This window comes from Aethalodelphis obliquidens, unplaced genomic scaffold, assembly GCF_003676395.1.
Source record: "Aethalodelphis obliquidens isolate GAN/ISIS:26980383/991018 unplaced genomic scaffold, ASM367639v1 scaffold8, whole genome shotgun sequence".
NCBI classification, from domain to species: domain Eukaryota; kingdom Metazoa; phylum Chordata; class Mammalia; order Artiodactyla; family Delphinidae; genus Aethalodelphis; species Aethalodelphis obliquidens.
In genome coordinates this window covers 33,120,552-33,136,483 of record NW_020837952.1, presented here as the reverse complement: position 1 = coordinate 33,136,483, position 15,932 = coordinate 33,120,552, and the positions used below count along the sequence as shown (strand labels likewise).

Below are 15,932 nucleotides of genomic sequence, written 5' to 3'. Positions count from 1 at the left end.
TTAAAGAATCCACCTGCCAATGCAGGAGACACGGGTTCGAGCTCTGGTCCGCAAAGATCCCACATGCCATGGAGCAACTAAGCCTGTGCGCCACAACTACTGAGGCTGTGCTCTAGAGCCTGCGTGCCACAACTACTGAAACCTGCGCACCTAGAGCCCGTGCTCCGCAACAAGAAAAGCCACTGCAATGAGAAACCCACACAGTGCAACGAAGAGTAGCCCCTGCTCACCACAGCTAGAGAAAGCTCGCACGCAGCAACGAAGACCCAACGCAGCCAAAAATAAACTAATTAATTTAAAAATTAATTAATTAATTTAAAAATTAATTAATTAATTTAAAAAAGAAACAATGTTTGAGGCCTATCTATATAAGGTAACAAAACCCACCCCCAGTCCTTGCATTCCTGTGTTTCTTACACTTCTCTGCTTGTCTCTGTAGCATTTATTACTATCTGACATACTAGAAATTTACTTATCCATGTGTTCATCTTTTGGACTGTTAACTTTGATGGCAGGAACTTTGCTGGTTTTGTTTATTTTTGTATCCTCAGCCACGGGAACAGTCCCTGTCATGTAGTAGATGTTCAGTATTCGTTGGATGAATGAAAATTTTAAAATGCAATAACATTATCCTGAAATTTATGATAAGAAGCTATTGGTACAGAAAATACAAAAAGAGAACTTCTCGTCCTCTCTTCTCCTCTTTTCTCCCCCAGTCAAGATCAGACCGTTGGTGACATTTGCCTTTGTTGTTTTTCTGTTTATTTTTAAATTACTTCAGTCTTGTTTCCCTACTTCACTCCTACTTCAGAGAATAATATCAGATGGGATAGAACTGCCCAATCTCTACAGAATACACCATGCTGCAGAATTGTTTACATATACCTTTTGCCCTCAACTAATACTTACATTTCTGGAAATACACAAAATTCCTTGTATGTATTTTAGAAAAAATAGAAGTTAATAACTATCAAACACTTACTGAAGTTTTTTACATTTTTTTAAAGGATACATGTTAGCTGAACTAGATAAATAAGGTAAAAAATTGGCCAGTATGGGAGAAGATCGTTTTGATAGGGCTACTTATCTTAGTTGGGTATTTGACTTTAAACTGTGGCTTTTAATCCTTTCAGCCCCAACATTCTCTTTTATAGTAAATACAGTGTTTCATAATGTCCCCTTTACTATTCCAAATGAAGTTTTTAGTTAATATAAACTACCTACGTGCATAATTTCAAAATTTCACCGTAAATGCCCTAAATGAAATATGAAGGAGAAACATAGAAGGAAAATAATTTATAAAAATAATAAACATATTAATATATTTTTCATAATTCACCATGTAAATGCTTCATAGAAAACATAATGAAATAGTCATGTGCTTCCACCTTTAGGAAACATCGATGTGAATTCAGAGCTACAAATGCAGACTAATACAAATGTGGTCTGTTGGCTCCCCACATGTCACAAAGGCATTGCCATTTGTTAATTTGATTTCCAAAATGGTAAACAGTTGTTTCTGTAGTTCTCAGCAAAATGACTTCTGTAGTCTTTACTTTTATAAGACTGCTGTATTCCTAGAAAATTCAGTACATAATAAAACCATTAAAAAATTGCTTGGTGGAAAGGACATAAATTCTTAGCTCAGACAATTGTGAACAGAATTTTTAACTATATGAATGTTCAGTAGGACACTTGATATTTCTTCAGTACATGGGACTGTTCTGCATTACATAGACTTTCCTTGGATACCTTATCTCAATTATAACAAACCATAACACCTAGCCCTGAAGTATCCTAGTTCCTTCCCCTTTTTTTTTTTTTTAAAGCACTTATCACCAGCTAACATACTTCAAAAAATTTTTTTTCTTGTTCTTTGTCTGTATTTTGCTCCCTTCCCCTAATCCAGCCAACCAACCAACCAACCAACATAAACTAGACTGTAATACCCATGAAGATAAGCCTTTTTTGTCTGGTTTATTCATTGTTTCTATTCCTAGTACTTAGAGTAGTACCTGGTGCATGATTCATGCTAAGTAAATATCTGTTGAATAAGAGAAATAATGTGCATTGAAGATTTGAAGGAGTTGTGATACTAGGAGATTGCTATGGGCTGACAAGATCGGGTTGGTCATTTATACATATACATTTTTTGTTGGAAGTTTACGTTAGTCATCATCCATTTGTATTAGACTCCTTTAGGAGTGTTGGCATTAGTCCAGACTGTTCCCCAGAATTTTATCTGTCAAGTTATAGAATACAGAATCTTAGACTGAAGGGCATTTTTGCTTACAGCTTGGCAGGCCTAAAGATTCTAGAAGTGACATAGCAAAATGAACCTGTTTACATATTCTTTAGGAAGTATTGGTTTACCATTGTTCTAGTAAATTGTAATTGATCATTCTAAAAAACAATATTGGTAATTTTCTTCCTCCTTTATTATTATTTACAGAGTGCCAAAGAAGAAGTAATTAGGTGGGAAGAAGGTAAAAAATGGCAAACCAAAATAGAGGGAATTCGAAACAGGTTAAAAGAGAAAGAGGGGGAAGTCTGTATTCTAACAAAGCAATTGAATACTTTGAAGGATCTTTTTGCCAAGTGAGTTTAAATTTAATGTAAACCTAATTAATTATGTATAGTCTTTAATTGACCTGGAAGTTAGTTTTTTGATAATATGAAAAATTTTTTAGTTTTAATTATCATTTATTATCTATAGTTCAATTTTTATTTTCTTTAAAATGTGTATTAAATATATTTTAACAATTTATAAGTGTAGTTTCCTATAATTTTGAAATAAGTTAGCTCATAGCAAATACAGAATGATCCAATTTTTGTATATTGGCCTTACAATAAGGAAGCTGCAATTTAATAAATTGAACAAGCCAAACAGTGAATGGTATATTTTCATGATTCTGTATTAAATCCCACAGAGCTGATAAAGAGAAACTTACTTTGCAGAGGAAACTAAAAACAACTGGCATGACTGTTGATCATGTTATGGAAGTGCGAGCATTGGAGTCAGAAAAAGAGTTAGAAGAATTAAAAAAGAGAAATCTTGACCTAGAAAATGACATATCATATATGAGGTAAGCTAATACGTGGAAATATAGAAACTGATATAATAAATGTGTGTCACCTTAAGCTTGCGTTCTGTTGATTCTTTTCCTATGTGAGTTGAGATATTCCTGCTTCTTTTTATGCCACATAAATATGGATTATATTCTTGAACTTTTGAATATTATATTCTGTGACTCTGGATCTTGGTTAAATTGTATGGAAGATGCAGATATATTTTTGTTTTAGCAAGTCTGGATAGGTTCAGGCCCCATGTGCTAACCTGCTTTATGTGGGCTATGGTTCCGGTATTATTTTCAAAGCTTTTACAATGCTCTTTGGCTCTGTTCTGCCTATGCAACTCCCTATTGACAGTCTGCTATGTGGGCTGTCTTCTATTCAGTTCTCAGACTCTTTAATATTCTGATTAGGATCAGATCCATACATTCATGTTTAGGGGTGAGCCCAGAAGTTCATAAGCAACTTTATAAGGTTCCTTTCTTGAGCTCCTTTCCTTCTGTGATCTCCCTGATACATTTGGTTTCTCTCGGGCTCCCCTTTCTGGTACTTCGAACCAAATCTGTTGCCCTGTTGCGCCGTGCACTTCAGCTATTGTGATCTTGTCTGCAGCTAAGCCAGCAGCTGGAGGGCAGAAAGGGGACATGGCGGAGGGGGAGGGGCACTACTTTGCCTTCCCACCTTATTAATTACAGCTCTACCAATTGGAGAAGAAGATTCCTCTCCCTAAAAATTTTGGCTCCTGTGAGTTCCCCTTGCAGCCTCTGCCACCACTGCCTTGGAATTGCCTGAGGGTTGGGACATGAGAGAATGCATAGAAGAGAAAAATAAGAGGGATTTTTGCACTCTCTGTGAGAGTTGTTAAGCACCCTTTCTCCTTACTGGAGCTAGACCTTTAAGCCTTGCCTGTGGAGCTCTCTCCCTCTGTGCTGAGGCTCATCTTCAGGTTTCAAGCTGTGTTGTGTTCAGGTCAGGAAATACTAGAGGAAAGGAAAAGGTAAATTTACCACCTGTTTGCTGATATTTCAGATTCTCGTGTTTTGTCCCAATCTGTAAAATATTTACTTTTCAAGGTCCTTGTGAGCTTTCAACCTACGTTCCATCTCATTTCCTTCTAAGTCATTGTTTCTTAAATTCTTCAGAATTTTCCTTGATGGAGAAGAACAAAATGAAACATTTTTCTTTGTTTTGACATCTATTTGTAGCTACTGTCTGGTCCTAGCCTCCCTGTTTTTCTTAGTCTAAACATATGTTCAGAATAAAACCGAATCCTTTTATTCTCCTTTGCAGTTTTCTCAAGGATCAAAATATTTTAGTTTTGAAACCTTCTAATACTTTTAGATATTTAATAGCTTTTTTTAATATCTTCATTGGAGTATAATTACTTTACAATGATGTGTTAGTTTCTGCTTTATAACAAAGTGAATCAGTTATACATATACATATGTTCCCATATCTCTTCCCTCTTGCATCTCCCTCCCTCCCACCCTCCCTATCCCCCCCCTCTAGGTGGTCACAAAGCATGGAGCTGATCTCCCTGTGCTATGCAGCTGCTTCCCACTAGCTATCTATTTTACGTTTGGTAGTGTATATATGTCCATGCCATTCTCTCACTTTGTCACAGCTTACCCTTCCCCCTCCCCATATCCTCAAGTCCATTCTCTAGTAGGTCTGTGTCTTTATTCCCGTCTTGCCCCTAGGTTCTTCAGAACCTTTTTTTTTTTTTTCAGATTCCATATATATGTGTTAGCATACGGTATTTGTTTTTCTCTTTCTGACTTACTTCACTCTGTATGACAGACTCTAGGTCCATCCACCTCACTACAAATAACTCATTTTCGTTAATAGCTTTTTTTCTAATATGAATCTGTGGAGGCTGAAGTAATTGGAGAAGACTTTATAAAAGAGATTGAACTTGTCTTCTCAGTTCAAATGTGAATTTCCGAATTTTATGAATCAGATCTAGATTTTAAAGGTGGAAGGGACATTCCGAGAAAGCAGAACCCTAGCAGAGACATAGTGGCAGGAGTGAATCTTTCATGTGTGGGTAAGAGTGGATCTATTTGCCGAAGTAAGGGAAGAGTCCTGGACAAATGTGCTGAACAGGTGTGCTTGTGCCAGATAGCGGAGGGCCTTGTAGGCCATGCAGGTGAGTAGTATAGATTGAAGAAATAGATTATTATCTGGCTCCACTAAGAACCTTATAAAATGCTTTACCATCTTGAGAAGCGCATGGATGTTATGAAATTATTATATAATGTTTTAAAAATAGTAGGTATTTTTATTCAGCTATTTTACACAATCCCCAAAATAGATGCATGTTCTTTACATATATTAATATATTTTTTTAAAATCAAAATACCCTTTTTAATTCATAGTTTAAAGGAGGCCAGCCGTGAATCCTCTGTAGAGGATCAGTTTATAATATAGTCATGTTTTAATTTAATTTTGTAAAGTTTTCAAGTTTTGTAGAATTTAAAAGAAATACAGTGTTAAAATATTTTTTTCTATTTTTTAATATGATAAAACAGTAAAAAGTTGGAAGTTTGAACAGTAAAGAGTCTGTGATTGTTGTTCATAGGACCCATCAGGCTCTTCCTCGAGATTCTGTTATAGAAGATTTACGCTTACAAAATAAATACCTCCAAGAAAAGCTTCATGCTTTAGAAAAACAGTTTTCAAAGGATGCATATTCTAGGCCTTCAGTAAGTGCACATCTTTTCTTTTCATTTTTTGTATTCTAAAGTTTAAAAGTGAAATCAACTTCTACCTTTAGCTAGCTAAAAACAGTAGATCCTTCTCATTCATATTAATGCAATAAATCCAACTTTTATTTTTACTAGGTAATGATGTATGTTAACTTCTATAATTCTTTTTACATAATAATGGTAAACTTATGATTCTTATGCTTTGCATAAAATGTCATTACAAATGATTTCTGGAGATTTTTAAATGTAGTTATGAGTTTTGCTGTGACAAGAACATATAGTTAGATAAAATAGGAAGGTATGTTATGACATTATTTCCATTCAAATATGTGATACATTTCTCGTTTTTCTTTATAAAGTCTCATTAATGTAGAATTATTTGTTGTATCTTATTTTAAAACATTCATGTGTATATTTTTATTATTTTTTTTTCCTTTTCTTTTCCTGTTTCTTCTCTTTCGTCTGCTTCAAGCAGAATCTGTTATGTGATGCAGCTACGCTTTCTCCTCTTGCTACCAGTGTTAATAAATACAGGCATAATATTTTTCACAAAAAGAACAATTTACACAGGAACCAAAAAAAACCCATAACAGTACTCAGAATTAAAAATAGGAAAGGAATAGATGTTAGGGACAACTTATATCATCAGGTACCTAGGAATATTCTACAGTGTTACAGTAATGAAGAAAAACACAAAGCAGAAGATATTGTAGATCCTACGGAGTTAACTAAATCTGAGTCAAGACCAAATAATAAATCAAGTCCATTTAGGTCAACTAATGGTACCTTGACGGATTTTAACTCCAATTTTGAAAAGGAACCAGATTGTAAAGTTGAAAAAATTAATCAAGACTGTTGTGAAAATAATAAACAGGAATATAAAAACAAGGAAGAGAATGAGCTAGGCAAGAATGAGAAAGAAAAGGGACACATAGCTGAAGATGTGAGTCACAACAACCACATGGATCCAGAAGAATCTGCTGGGGAGGACTGTGGTTACGCCACAAGCACTGCTGCAGTGAGGCAGTGTGCTGAGGAGGATGCACAGGCAAACTCTGAAACTGATGTGTCAGTCCAGCCAAGAAATGAAGCGTCCCAGGTTTGAGTACATGGCAGTCCTTTATTCCTCTCTTGGCTGAGTTTTCTCATAGCAAGTGGTGTACATATATGGTGCAAATGGAAACAAATTGTGTAGGATTTGTAAAGAATATTAATTGTTAATAAACTTCTCCTTAAACCCTAATATTTGACTAGTTCCTACAAAAACTTAGTGGTTGTACATTTCCCGATTCATTTTAGTACTCACTGTTTTACCATTGGTATTGGTATTACCATTAGTACTCACTATTTTACCAAGTATTAGATTAGGTAACAGAATAACGAAAATAAGGCACTTTAGATGAGTTCGTTTTGCCTTAGAAATTCCTGCTTCAGCATGCTGTAAAATCTCACTGCGAGTAAAATTTCACTACAATGAATAATATCAGTAAAAATCTGTTATGATGCTGTGTAACATTCTAACATATATAGCAAGTTCCTTTAATGGTCTTTTTGCCTTGTAACAGATACTTTTTTATAATGAGAAAAGGAAGCTTACATGTATTGCCTAGGTACAGTTTTCACAATACTCTGCAGAGAATTATTTCCACTTTATGTGGGAAGCTTGGAGAATAAGTAACATCTCTAGTGATCAAGAAGATGCAGAGCCAGGATTTAAATGGAGGTCTGATTCTACAGTTTATGAACTTTCTACATACACACACTAAGTTTGGTCAATTTATTCAACAGAATAAGAAGTTTGTTCCCAGTTGAAATCAAATAGCATTCATTCATTCATTCATTCCTTTCCACTTCAGATATTCCAGTCACCTAAGTCCTCATTCTCATTAAATCAGACATTTAAATTAAGAGAAAATGGATGAAAATGTCTTAATTCTTATTTCATTTCCTTATCCAGGTACATAATGCTTCTTTTTTTCACTTGATAATAAGTAATTGAGAATTTGAGACTTCCACTGTCTGTTATCACTAACTCTCATCCACTAAGAATTTGACTTTTGGCAGTGTATACCTTTTAACAGGATTCTCCTTCTATAGAGCAATTTGGAAGTCCCCCCAAAATTGATTACACAAGAATTTTATTTATTTTACTTTTATAGAAGTTTCACTAGAATTTATTTTCCAAAAATTTGGACAATCTCAACTAATACTTTTAGTTTTGTTTTCTGAGAATAGGAGGAAAAAAATGATCCACATTCACTTACACAAAGAATTGCATCCATATTTTAGTGAGGAGAACTGTTGAAAAAATTCAGCAGTTCATGTAATATCATCAGATAGAATTATTCTCTTCTGTGAATGAAATTTAGTACATTTTATATCTATCAGTTAGGGGTACTTATTAACCCTTATTAAATAGCTATCATAGACTGAAGAGGTGAAGTAAGGGAGACGGAACAGCTCAGGGATAGGGAACTATAGATTTCCATGTCCGAAGAGACCTTAAAAATCATCCTGTCTAGTGCCTTCATTTGTAAGATGCAAAAACAGAGGACCCGGGGGCTTCCCTGGTGGTTGAGAGTCCGCCTGCCGATGCAGGGGACATGGGTTCGTGCCCCAGTCCGGGAAGATCCCACATGCCGCGGAGCGGCTGGGCCCGTGAGCCATGGCCGCTGAGCCTGCGCGTCCGGAGCCTGTGCTCCGCAACGGGAAAGGCCACAACAGTGAGAGGCCCACGTACCGCAAAAAAAAAAAACAACAAAAAAACAGAGGATGTTGCAGGTGGCATGATTTGCCTAGGGTTAACCTTAATAGTAGTAGAATCAGAATGTATACTTGGGTTATCTGACAGAGAATAAGTAGGAACATATTGCTATAGTTTACTGACACCATGAAATATGTCCTTTTTCTTGCCACTGTATATGTTCATACGCACACACATTCCTTCAAACAGTTAGAAATCAGGTAGATACATGCAGTATATGCCCTCAGGTCAGAATCAAAGGTCAGCCCAGAATTTCTTTACATTTCTGTCTCCTATTTTCTAATTTCTTTACTTTTACTGCGTTTTACCTAAGAAAACTTTTTCTTTTTTTTACTTTTTTTTTAACCTAATGGTGAAAATGTCAGAATGTATTTAACCTACTGCTAATTAAAAAGATGTTACAGAGCCATGTATAATAAATGTATTTATAGAATATTATACTTTAATAATAATGTAATGTGTAATATATAAATATATTATATAATAATATGATAATCATCATAATGTCTGTGGAGTTATTGAGTTGATCGTCAATCAAGCCAATAGAGAATGGAATGGAGGAGAAAAAAACTAAAGCTGTTCTGAGTGCTTTCACAAAATTATCTCACATAATGCTCTTAACAAGTTTATGAGGGTAAGGGGTATTCTACCCACTTTATAGGAAAAAGTAACCAAGCACAGATTTCTCTTTCAAATAATCTATAGCTTAGAATGAGAACTGAAATTGAACATAAATAATAGCCCAAGGTGGATTCATGCCAAAAGAAATGCAAATAAAGTGTTACTGGATTTCAGAGGAGGGAGTGATTACTTTAGCTCAAGGAATGATGAATAGCTTTCTAAAGGAGAAGGAATTGAGGCACTTTTTGTAGGCTTGTAGATTTGTTTGCTAGGGCCACCATAACAAAACACCACGGAGTTGATGGCTTAAACAACAGAAATGTATTCTCTCACTTCTGAAAGGCGGAAGTCCAAAATCAAGGTATCGGCAGAGTTGATTGCTTCTTTAGGCCTTGGGGGAAGGATCTGTTCCAGACCTCTCTCCTTGGCTCATAGATGGCTAGCTTCTCCCCGTCTCTACAGTGTCTCCCTTCTATGTATGTCTGCATGTTCACATTTCCCTTTGGTATAAGAACATCAGACCTTGTTGGATTAAGGCCCACCCTAATGACCCTGTTTTAACTTAGTTATCTCTGAAAAGGCCCTATCCTCAAATAAGGTCATTCTGAGGTACTGAGTGTTAGGACTTCACATATGAATTTGGGGCTGGGTAGGGGTTGGGGCATGAGACAATCTGTAACAGGTAACAGTACTTTATTTTTGGATGGAAGGACCACTACAAATTCGTTTAGTCATTATGAGAGTATATATGGAGGCATTATATGTGTGGACATTATTAAATCACACTGACTTTGCTTTCTGTATTAATTACAACAGACTGATTACCTTTTCTCATGTGAGTTTGTTTGTTCGTTTATGGTTGTTTTCTCTAGAGCTCTCCAATTTTCTCATTCCTTTGAGGAAAAATGTTCCCTTTCAGCGTAGTGTTTCAGCGTAGCTTTTATTTGTTACACCTTAAAAATATTCCTAACTTCATTTTCCTGAAGACTTCAGGAATAGAGTCAGATGATCATTATCAAAGAGAACAGGAGCTCCAGAGGGAAAACTTGAAGTTGTCATCTGAAAATATTGAATTAAAATTTCAGCTTGAACAAGCAAATAAAGATTTGCCAAGATTAAAGGTAAATTTAATATTCTTTATTATAGTTAGGAAATCTAATGCCTTTTTCTCCCTACTTAATTGTTATGTTTACCATGTTAGCTTATGAAGAAGTCAGAAACTCATATTCATAAAATATCATGGTAGTGTTATACTTTCTACATTTGCTCATTTAACAGTTATTTGTTGAGGGCCTTTTTTGTGTGAGGTACTCTTCTAGGTGCTGGTAAACAGCAATCAAAAAAATTCTTGCACTTGTAGAGCTTACATTCCAGTAAGGGAAGGCTCATAATAGGTAAGCAAGTCAATATGTAGTATGTCAGCTGATGTTAAAGTGCTAAGAAGAAAAAGCACAGTGTGAAGGGTGGGTGTGTGTGTGTGTGTGTGTGTGTGTGTGTTGCATAGGGGTATAGCTGACCCTTGAACTGCGAGGGTCCACTTATATGGGGATATTTTTCAGTAGTAGATACTGCTGTACTGCCTTTTCCGTGGTTGGTTGAACCCACGGATGCAAAGGAACTGCAGATATAGAGGACCAACTATAAGTTATACCTCCACATTGTTCAAGGGTCAACTGAATATGGGATTGCTCTTTAAAATAGGGTAGTAAGGGGAGGCTTCGTTAATAAAGTGATATTTTAGCAGAGAGCTAGGGGACAGGTAAGGAAGTAGGTCATACAGATACTAGAAAAAGAGTTCCAGGCAACAGAAATAGCAAGTTCAAATGTCATGTGTGTGGCAAGATGATGGTTGGTGTATTTAATTAACAGTTGTCACACTTTAAAATATTAGGATAGCTCTAAAAATATAGTCTTTAAATTAAAATACTTTAGGATAATTGTCTCTTTTAGAAATTTATTTTGATGTTTATAATAAGTTTATTTTTGGTTTTCCAAATCTTATCCTATTTAAGGGAGTCCTTTTCTCTTGACTGACTGTTTCATTTGTGTTTTTTAACTTAGAATATCAGCAATCTGTTAATTCCACTGGTAACAGTATAATTAAGCTATATCCTGCTTCTCTCATTCTGATTTTTACACTTAGAACCAGTGTCAGAAGATCAGTTGTCTCTTTCTCTGTACTATGTGGGTAAGGTTCTACATATGTAGTCTCTGGGAGAGTTGAAATCAGGAGTTCTGAACTCAAATTTCTGTTGTATACTAAGGCAATAATGCAGGAAATATTTCTTGAAATTCATATACAAAATGCTGTTGTATTAACTCAGCATATGTCATGGTTCAAAATCCTCCTCATTGGTGTAAAGACCCACTTGTTTAATTCAGCTATACAGTTGAAGAGACTGGTAGTTCAGATGAATTGTTTGCCTTTCCTTTTCAATGGCTATAGCTATGTTAAATTGTTACATGTTTTCTTTAATCTTTTAGAATCAGGTAAGGGATTTGAAGGAAATGTGTGAATTTCTTAAGAAAGAAAAAGCAGAAGTAGAGAGGAAACTTGGCCACGTTAGAGGGGTGAGTATGTGAGAATATGCCATATGTTTGTTTTGGCTTCAGAAGTGATAAGCTGGAAATGAAAAAAAAAGTTTGGATATGTCATAACAGTATTGATATGCCTTTACTAGTGCCTCTAGTTTCAATTTTATTCTGCTGCATCTATAATGTAAAACATCATTAAGCTTTCTCTGTTTCAAGTTAATGTATTTTATCATCTGTCTCATCTTACATGCTTTTTATCCCACTTGGACTCTATACCATCTCTTTTTTCATTGCATATCCCTCTACACCTTGAAAACATTTAACTTCCAGGAATCTTCCATCTGTTCATTGAGGTAACCACTAACTGCTCCTTGGTCTGATTCTAACATTTTATAATTATTTTTTTATGATATCCATGGCAGCTTCCTAGTTATAATGCTACTATACTAATGTTCTTTCCAGTATACTAGGGTTTAAGGTGTTACTTATTAGCTGCATGACTTTAGGAATATCAAATTCTCTGAGTCTTGATTTTCTTATATGCAAAGTAAGGGTAATTCCTCTTTCACAGGGTTATTATAACGAGTTGAAGTCGTACAAGCCTTGGCTTCAAATGTTAGGAATCAACAATGAGTTTAATAATAAACCTCTTATATTCTTGGTACTTTATGTTATACTCTCTAAAATATTTGATTAAATAAAAAGTTAACATTTTTTCCTAGTCTGGTAGAAGTGGAAAGACAATCCCAGAACTAGAAAAAACCATTGGTTTAATGAAAAAAGTAGTTGAAAAAGTCCAAAGGGAAAATGAACAGCTGAAAAAAGCATCAGGAATGTTAACCAGTGAAAAAATGGCTAATATTGAAATGGAAAACGAAAAACTGAAGGTAATATTCTTAATGTGGTCATTTGTACAGAATGTTTTACTGATATAATTTTTAAAGACAATTTAAAATATAGTGTATAAAGTGGCTTTAATGGATGCAGTAGATATTTTACACATACAGAAAAAAAAACGTTGGAGACAAGGCTAAGAGTAGTTAGAGTAGCACCACTTGGTCATTTTATTATTTCCAGACCATTGCTTCTCAATCTGGCAGCATAAAATAATTAACTGTATCTATTTTCAAAAATACATCTGCCTAAGCCCCCAATTTTGAGATTGATCAGATTATTTTGGGATTGGTCCTACCATTGGTATTGTGATTCTTTTTTAAAGTCATCAGCTCATTCTAAGCCAAGATTGGGAACCTCTACTCTAGATGACCAGTATTAAAGGGAAGAATTTAATTCTAATTATATCAAATATGGTCTCTAAAACCACATTAAACTGAGTTTTATGAGTTTACAAGATCATCGTTTAGTTCCTTGTTTTGATAATGTAGGGTTTTTTTAATTACTAGGCTGAATCAGAAAAACTCAGAGTTCATTTTGGACGTCAGTTGAGCATGCACTATGAATCCAAGACCAAAGGCACAGAGAAAATTGTTGCTGAAAATGAAAGGCTTCGTAAAGAACTTAAAAAAGTATGGCTTTCATTATTGACTATACTTATTTTTATGTTAATTAACTGCTACATTTTGGGAAAACAGAATGAAAAAGTTGATGAGAGTACCTACTCAGAGTAGGTATTAAGAGATTTAGGAATTGTGCTGTTTTGTTTTGTTTGGTTTTTATTTATTTATTTTTTAATTGGGGTATAGTTGCTTTACAATGTTATGTTAATTTCTGCTGTACAGCGAAGTGAAGCAGCTATATGTGTACATATATCCCCTCTTTTTTGGATTTCCTTCCCATTTAGGTCACCACAGAGCACTGAGTAGAGTTCCCTGTGCTATACAGCAGGTTCTCATTAGTTATCTATTTTATACATATTAGTGTATATATGTCAATCCCAATCTCCCAATTCATCCAGGAATTGTGTTTTTATGCCCACCATCCTTTCACTATGAGGAACATTGAAAATAAAAAATTAATAAATTCAGAGGCAGTATAATGTAGAAGCCACTTAGCCAGTATTCAAATCCTAGCTTTATTACTTCTTTTTTTTTAAAAAAATAAATTTACTTATTTTTGGCTGTGTTCAGTCTTTGTTGCTGTGCGCGGGCTTTCTCTAGTTGCAGTGAGCGGGGGCTACTCTTTGTTGTGGTGCGCGGGCTTTTCATTGCGGTGGCTTCTCTTGTTGCAGAGCACAGGCTCTAGAGCGCGTGGGCTTCAGTAGATGTGGCGCGTGGGCTCAGTAGTTGTGGCTCGTGGGCTCTAGAGCGCAGGCTCAGTAGTTGTGGCTCATGGGCTTAGTTGCTCCGTGGCATGTGGGATCTTCCTGGACCAGGGCTTGAACCCGTGTCCCCTGCATAGGCAGGTGGATTCTTAACCACTGCGCCACCAGGGAAGCCTGCTTTATTACTTCTTAACTGTGGGAGCTAGGGGAATCTACTATTCCCTCTCCTCTCAATTTCCTCATCTGTAAAACTGGGAATACTGAGTATATTTCACAGAGCTGCTACAGGGTTTAAATGAGTTAATATTTATGCACATGTCTTAGAATAATGCTTGATGTACAGTAAAGAGTATATGGTGCTTCCCTGGTGGCGCAGTGGTTGAGAGTCCGCCTGCCGATGCAGGGGATGCGGGTACTTGCCCCGGTCCGGGAAGATCCCACATGCCGCGCAGTGCCTGGGCCCGTGAGCCATGGCGCTGAGCCTGCGCGTCCGGAGCCTGTGCTCTGCAACGGGAGAGGCCACAACGGTGAGAGGCCAGCATACCGCAAAAAAAAAAAAGAGTATATGAAACTATTTTGTTAAACAGTAAGATTCCTTTCTATTTAAGTGGCAAAATATATTCCTTGCCCCAGAAAAATAGGTGTTGTTATTTATATGGATGATCCAGTGAATAAATTGCAATTATATTTTTAAACTAGTTACAGTGGTATATGAATGTATTGTGAGGCCAGAGTGATACTGTGCTGTGAATGTGGATGTTTAATAGTGGAAATAATCTGTGGTAATTACACATAGTTTATACTTACAGTTATGTCTCTCAGGTACTAAAAAGTCAAAACATCTTTTAAAAATCTAAAGACATTTCCCCCACGGCATTTTAAAACAACTTGAAATCTAATCCCATTAACTAATTAACTGGATATATGTACCTTATGAATTTATTTAAATACTTAGAAAAATTGTGTTTGGGTAATGGTATTGAAATTAAAATACTCAGTGAATGATGAAAAAAAATCTAAAGACATAAACTATCCCATTTTCTCTAACTATTACAAATATGACAAATTTAAAGTAACCACTAGAGTAAAATATTGTAAATGTATTTTCTAACCTCATTTACATGATCTGTTCTAATTATTATGGCCATATTGCTGTTTTAGAGTAAAAGAAACATTGGATTTTTGTTGGAATTTTAATCAGCATTTAGAACTCCAGGTTATTTTCTTTCTAGTTTGTAGTGATTGATAATTTTGAATATACTATATCCATGAGAACAATATTACATTTTGGCATAATATACTAATTAGCTTTTAATGATAGGAAACTGAAGCCGCAGAAAAATTACGGATAGCTAAGAATAATTTGGAGATATTAAATGAGAAGATGACAATTCAACTAGAAGAGACTGGTAAGAGATTACAGTTGGCAGAAAGTAGAGGTCCACAGCTTGAAGGTGCTGACAGCAAGAGATGGAAATCAATTGTTGTTACAAGGTAGGAACAAACAGTTTAAAATTTGCACAATTTAATGAGCTCTAATTCTGCCATTATTGTTTTTAAAGAATATGACAGTGTTGTGATTCACTTAGTTCTTTCATAAAGAACTGTTTGGTTGTTTGTTTTAACATGATCCTCACTTTTTCTTCCTTAAAATATTTAACTAATTGGGGTGTTGGCATGGGACAGAGGAGAGCTGGGGCTGGGCTAAGGGTGTTGGAGCTGGGTGGGCATCGTGAAGCTGCTGTCAGCCATGAGCCTGGACTGATGGTGCCCAGCTTCTCCTGGGTGCTGCTTTTCTCCAGCTACAACTGCAATTTTGGAGTTATGTTCTGGGCATCTTGCTCTTCAAATAGCCTCAACAGATGAATTCAGCAAACAGTTTTAATGTCTTACTGGCCTCTGCTTTCTGGCACTTGATTTTCTCCCATCCCTTGAGCCTTTTCTGAAAGTATGTGCAATTCCTGCCTGTCAAATCAACTTTGTGGCTATGAAAGAGGTGATAGGAATTCAC

General features: G+C 35.7%; 1 protein-coding gene across 14 annotated transcripts in view; it reads left to right on the top strand.

Moving 5' to 3' along the window:
- CEP290 (centrosomal protein 290) overlaps window positions 1–15,932 on the top strand; it is a 97,310-nt gene that overhangs the window by 72,360 nt on the left and 9,018 nt on the right. For 12 of the 14 annotated variants that reach the window (XR_003432924.1, XM_027107131.1, XM_027107134.1 and 9 more), the window contains 8 exons: window positions 2,453–2,598; window positions 2,931–3,086; window positions 5,654–5,777; window positions 10,152–10,286; window positions 11,650–11,736; window positions 12,423–12,587; window positions 13,104–13,226; window positions 15,243–15,415. Coding sequence is in view for 13 of the 14 variants with exons in the window: in XM_027107131.1 (XP_026962932.1) it covers window positions 2,453–2,598; window positions 2,931–3,086; window positions 5,654–5,777; window positions 10,152–10,286; window positions 11,650–11,736; window positions 12,423–12,587; window positions 13,104–13,226; window positions 15,243–15,415 (1,109 nt within the window). In the remaining variant the exon portion in view is untranslated. Of the gene's footprint in view, window positions 1–2,452; window positions 2,599–2,930; window positions 3,087–5,653; window positions 5,778–10,037; window positions 10,287–11,649; window positions 11,737–12,422; window positions 12,588–13,103; window positions 13,227–15,242; window positions 15,416–15,932 lie in introns of those variants that run through there. The other 2 variants (XM_027107137.1, XM_027107142.1) reach the window with 2 other exon arrangements.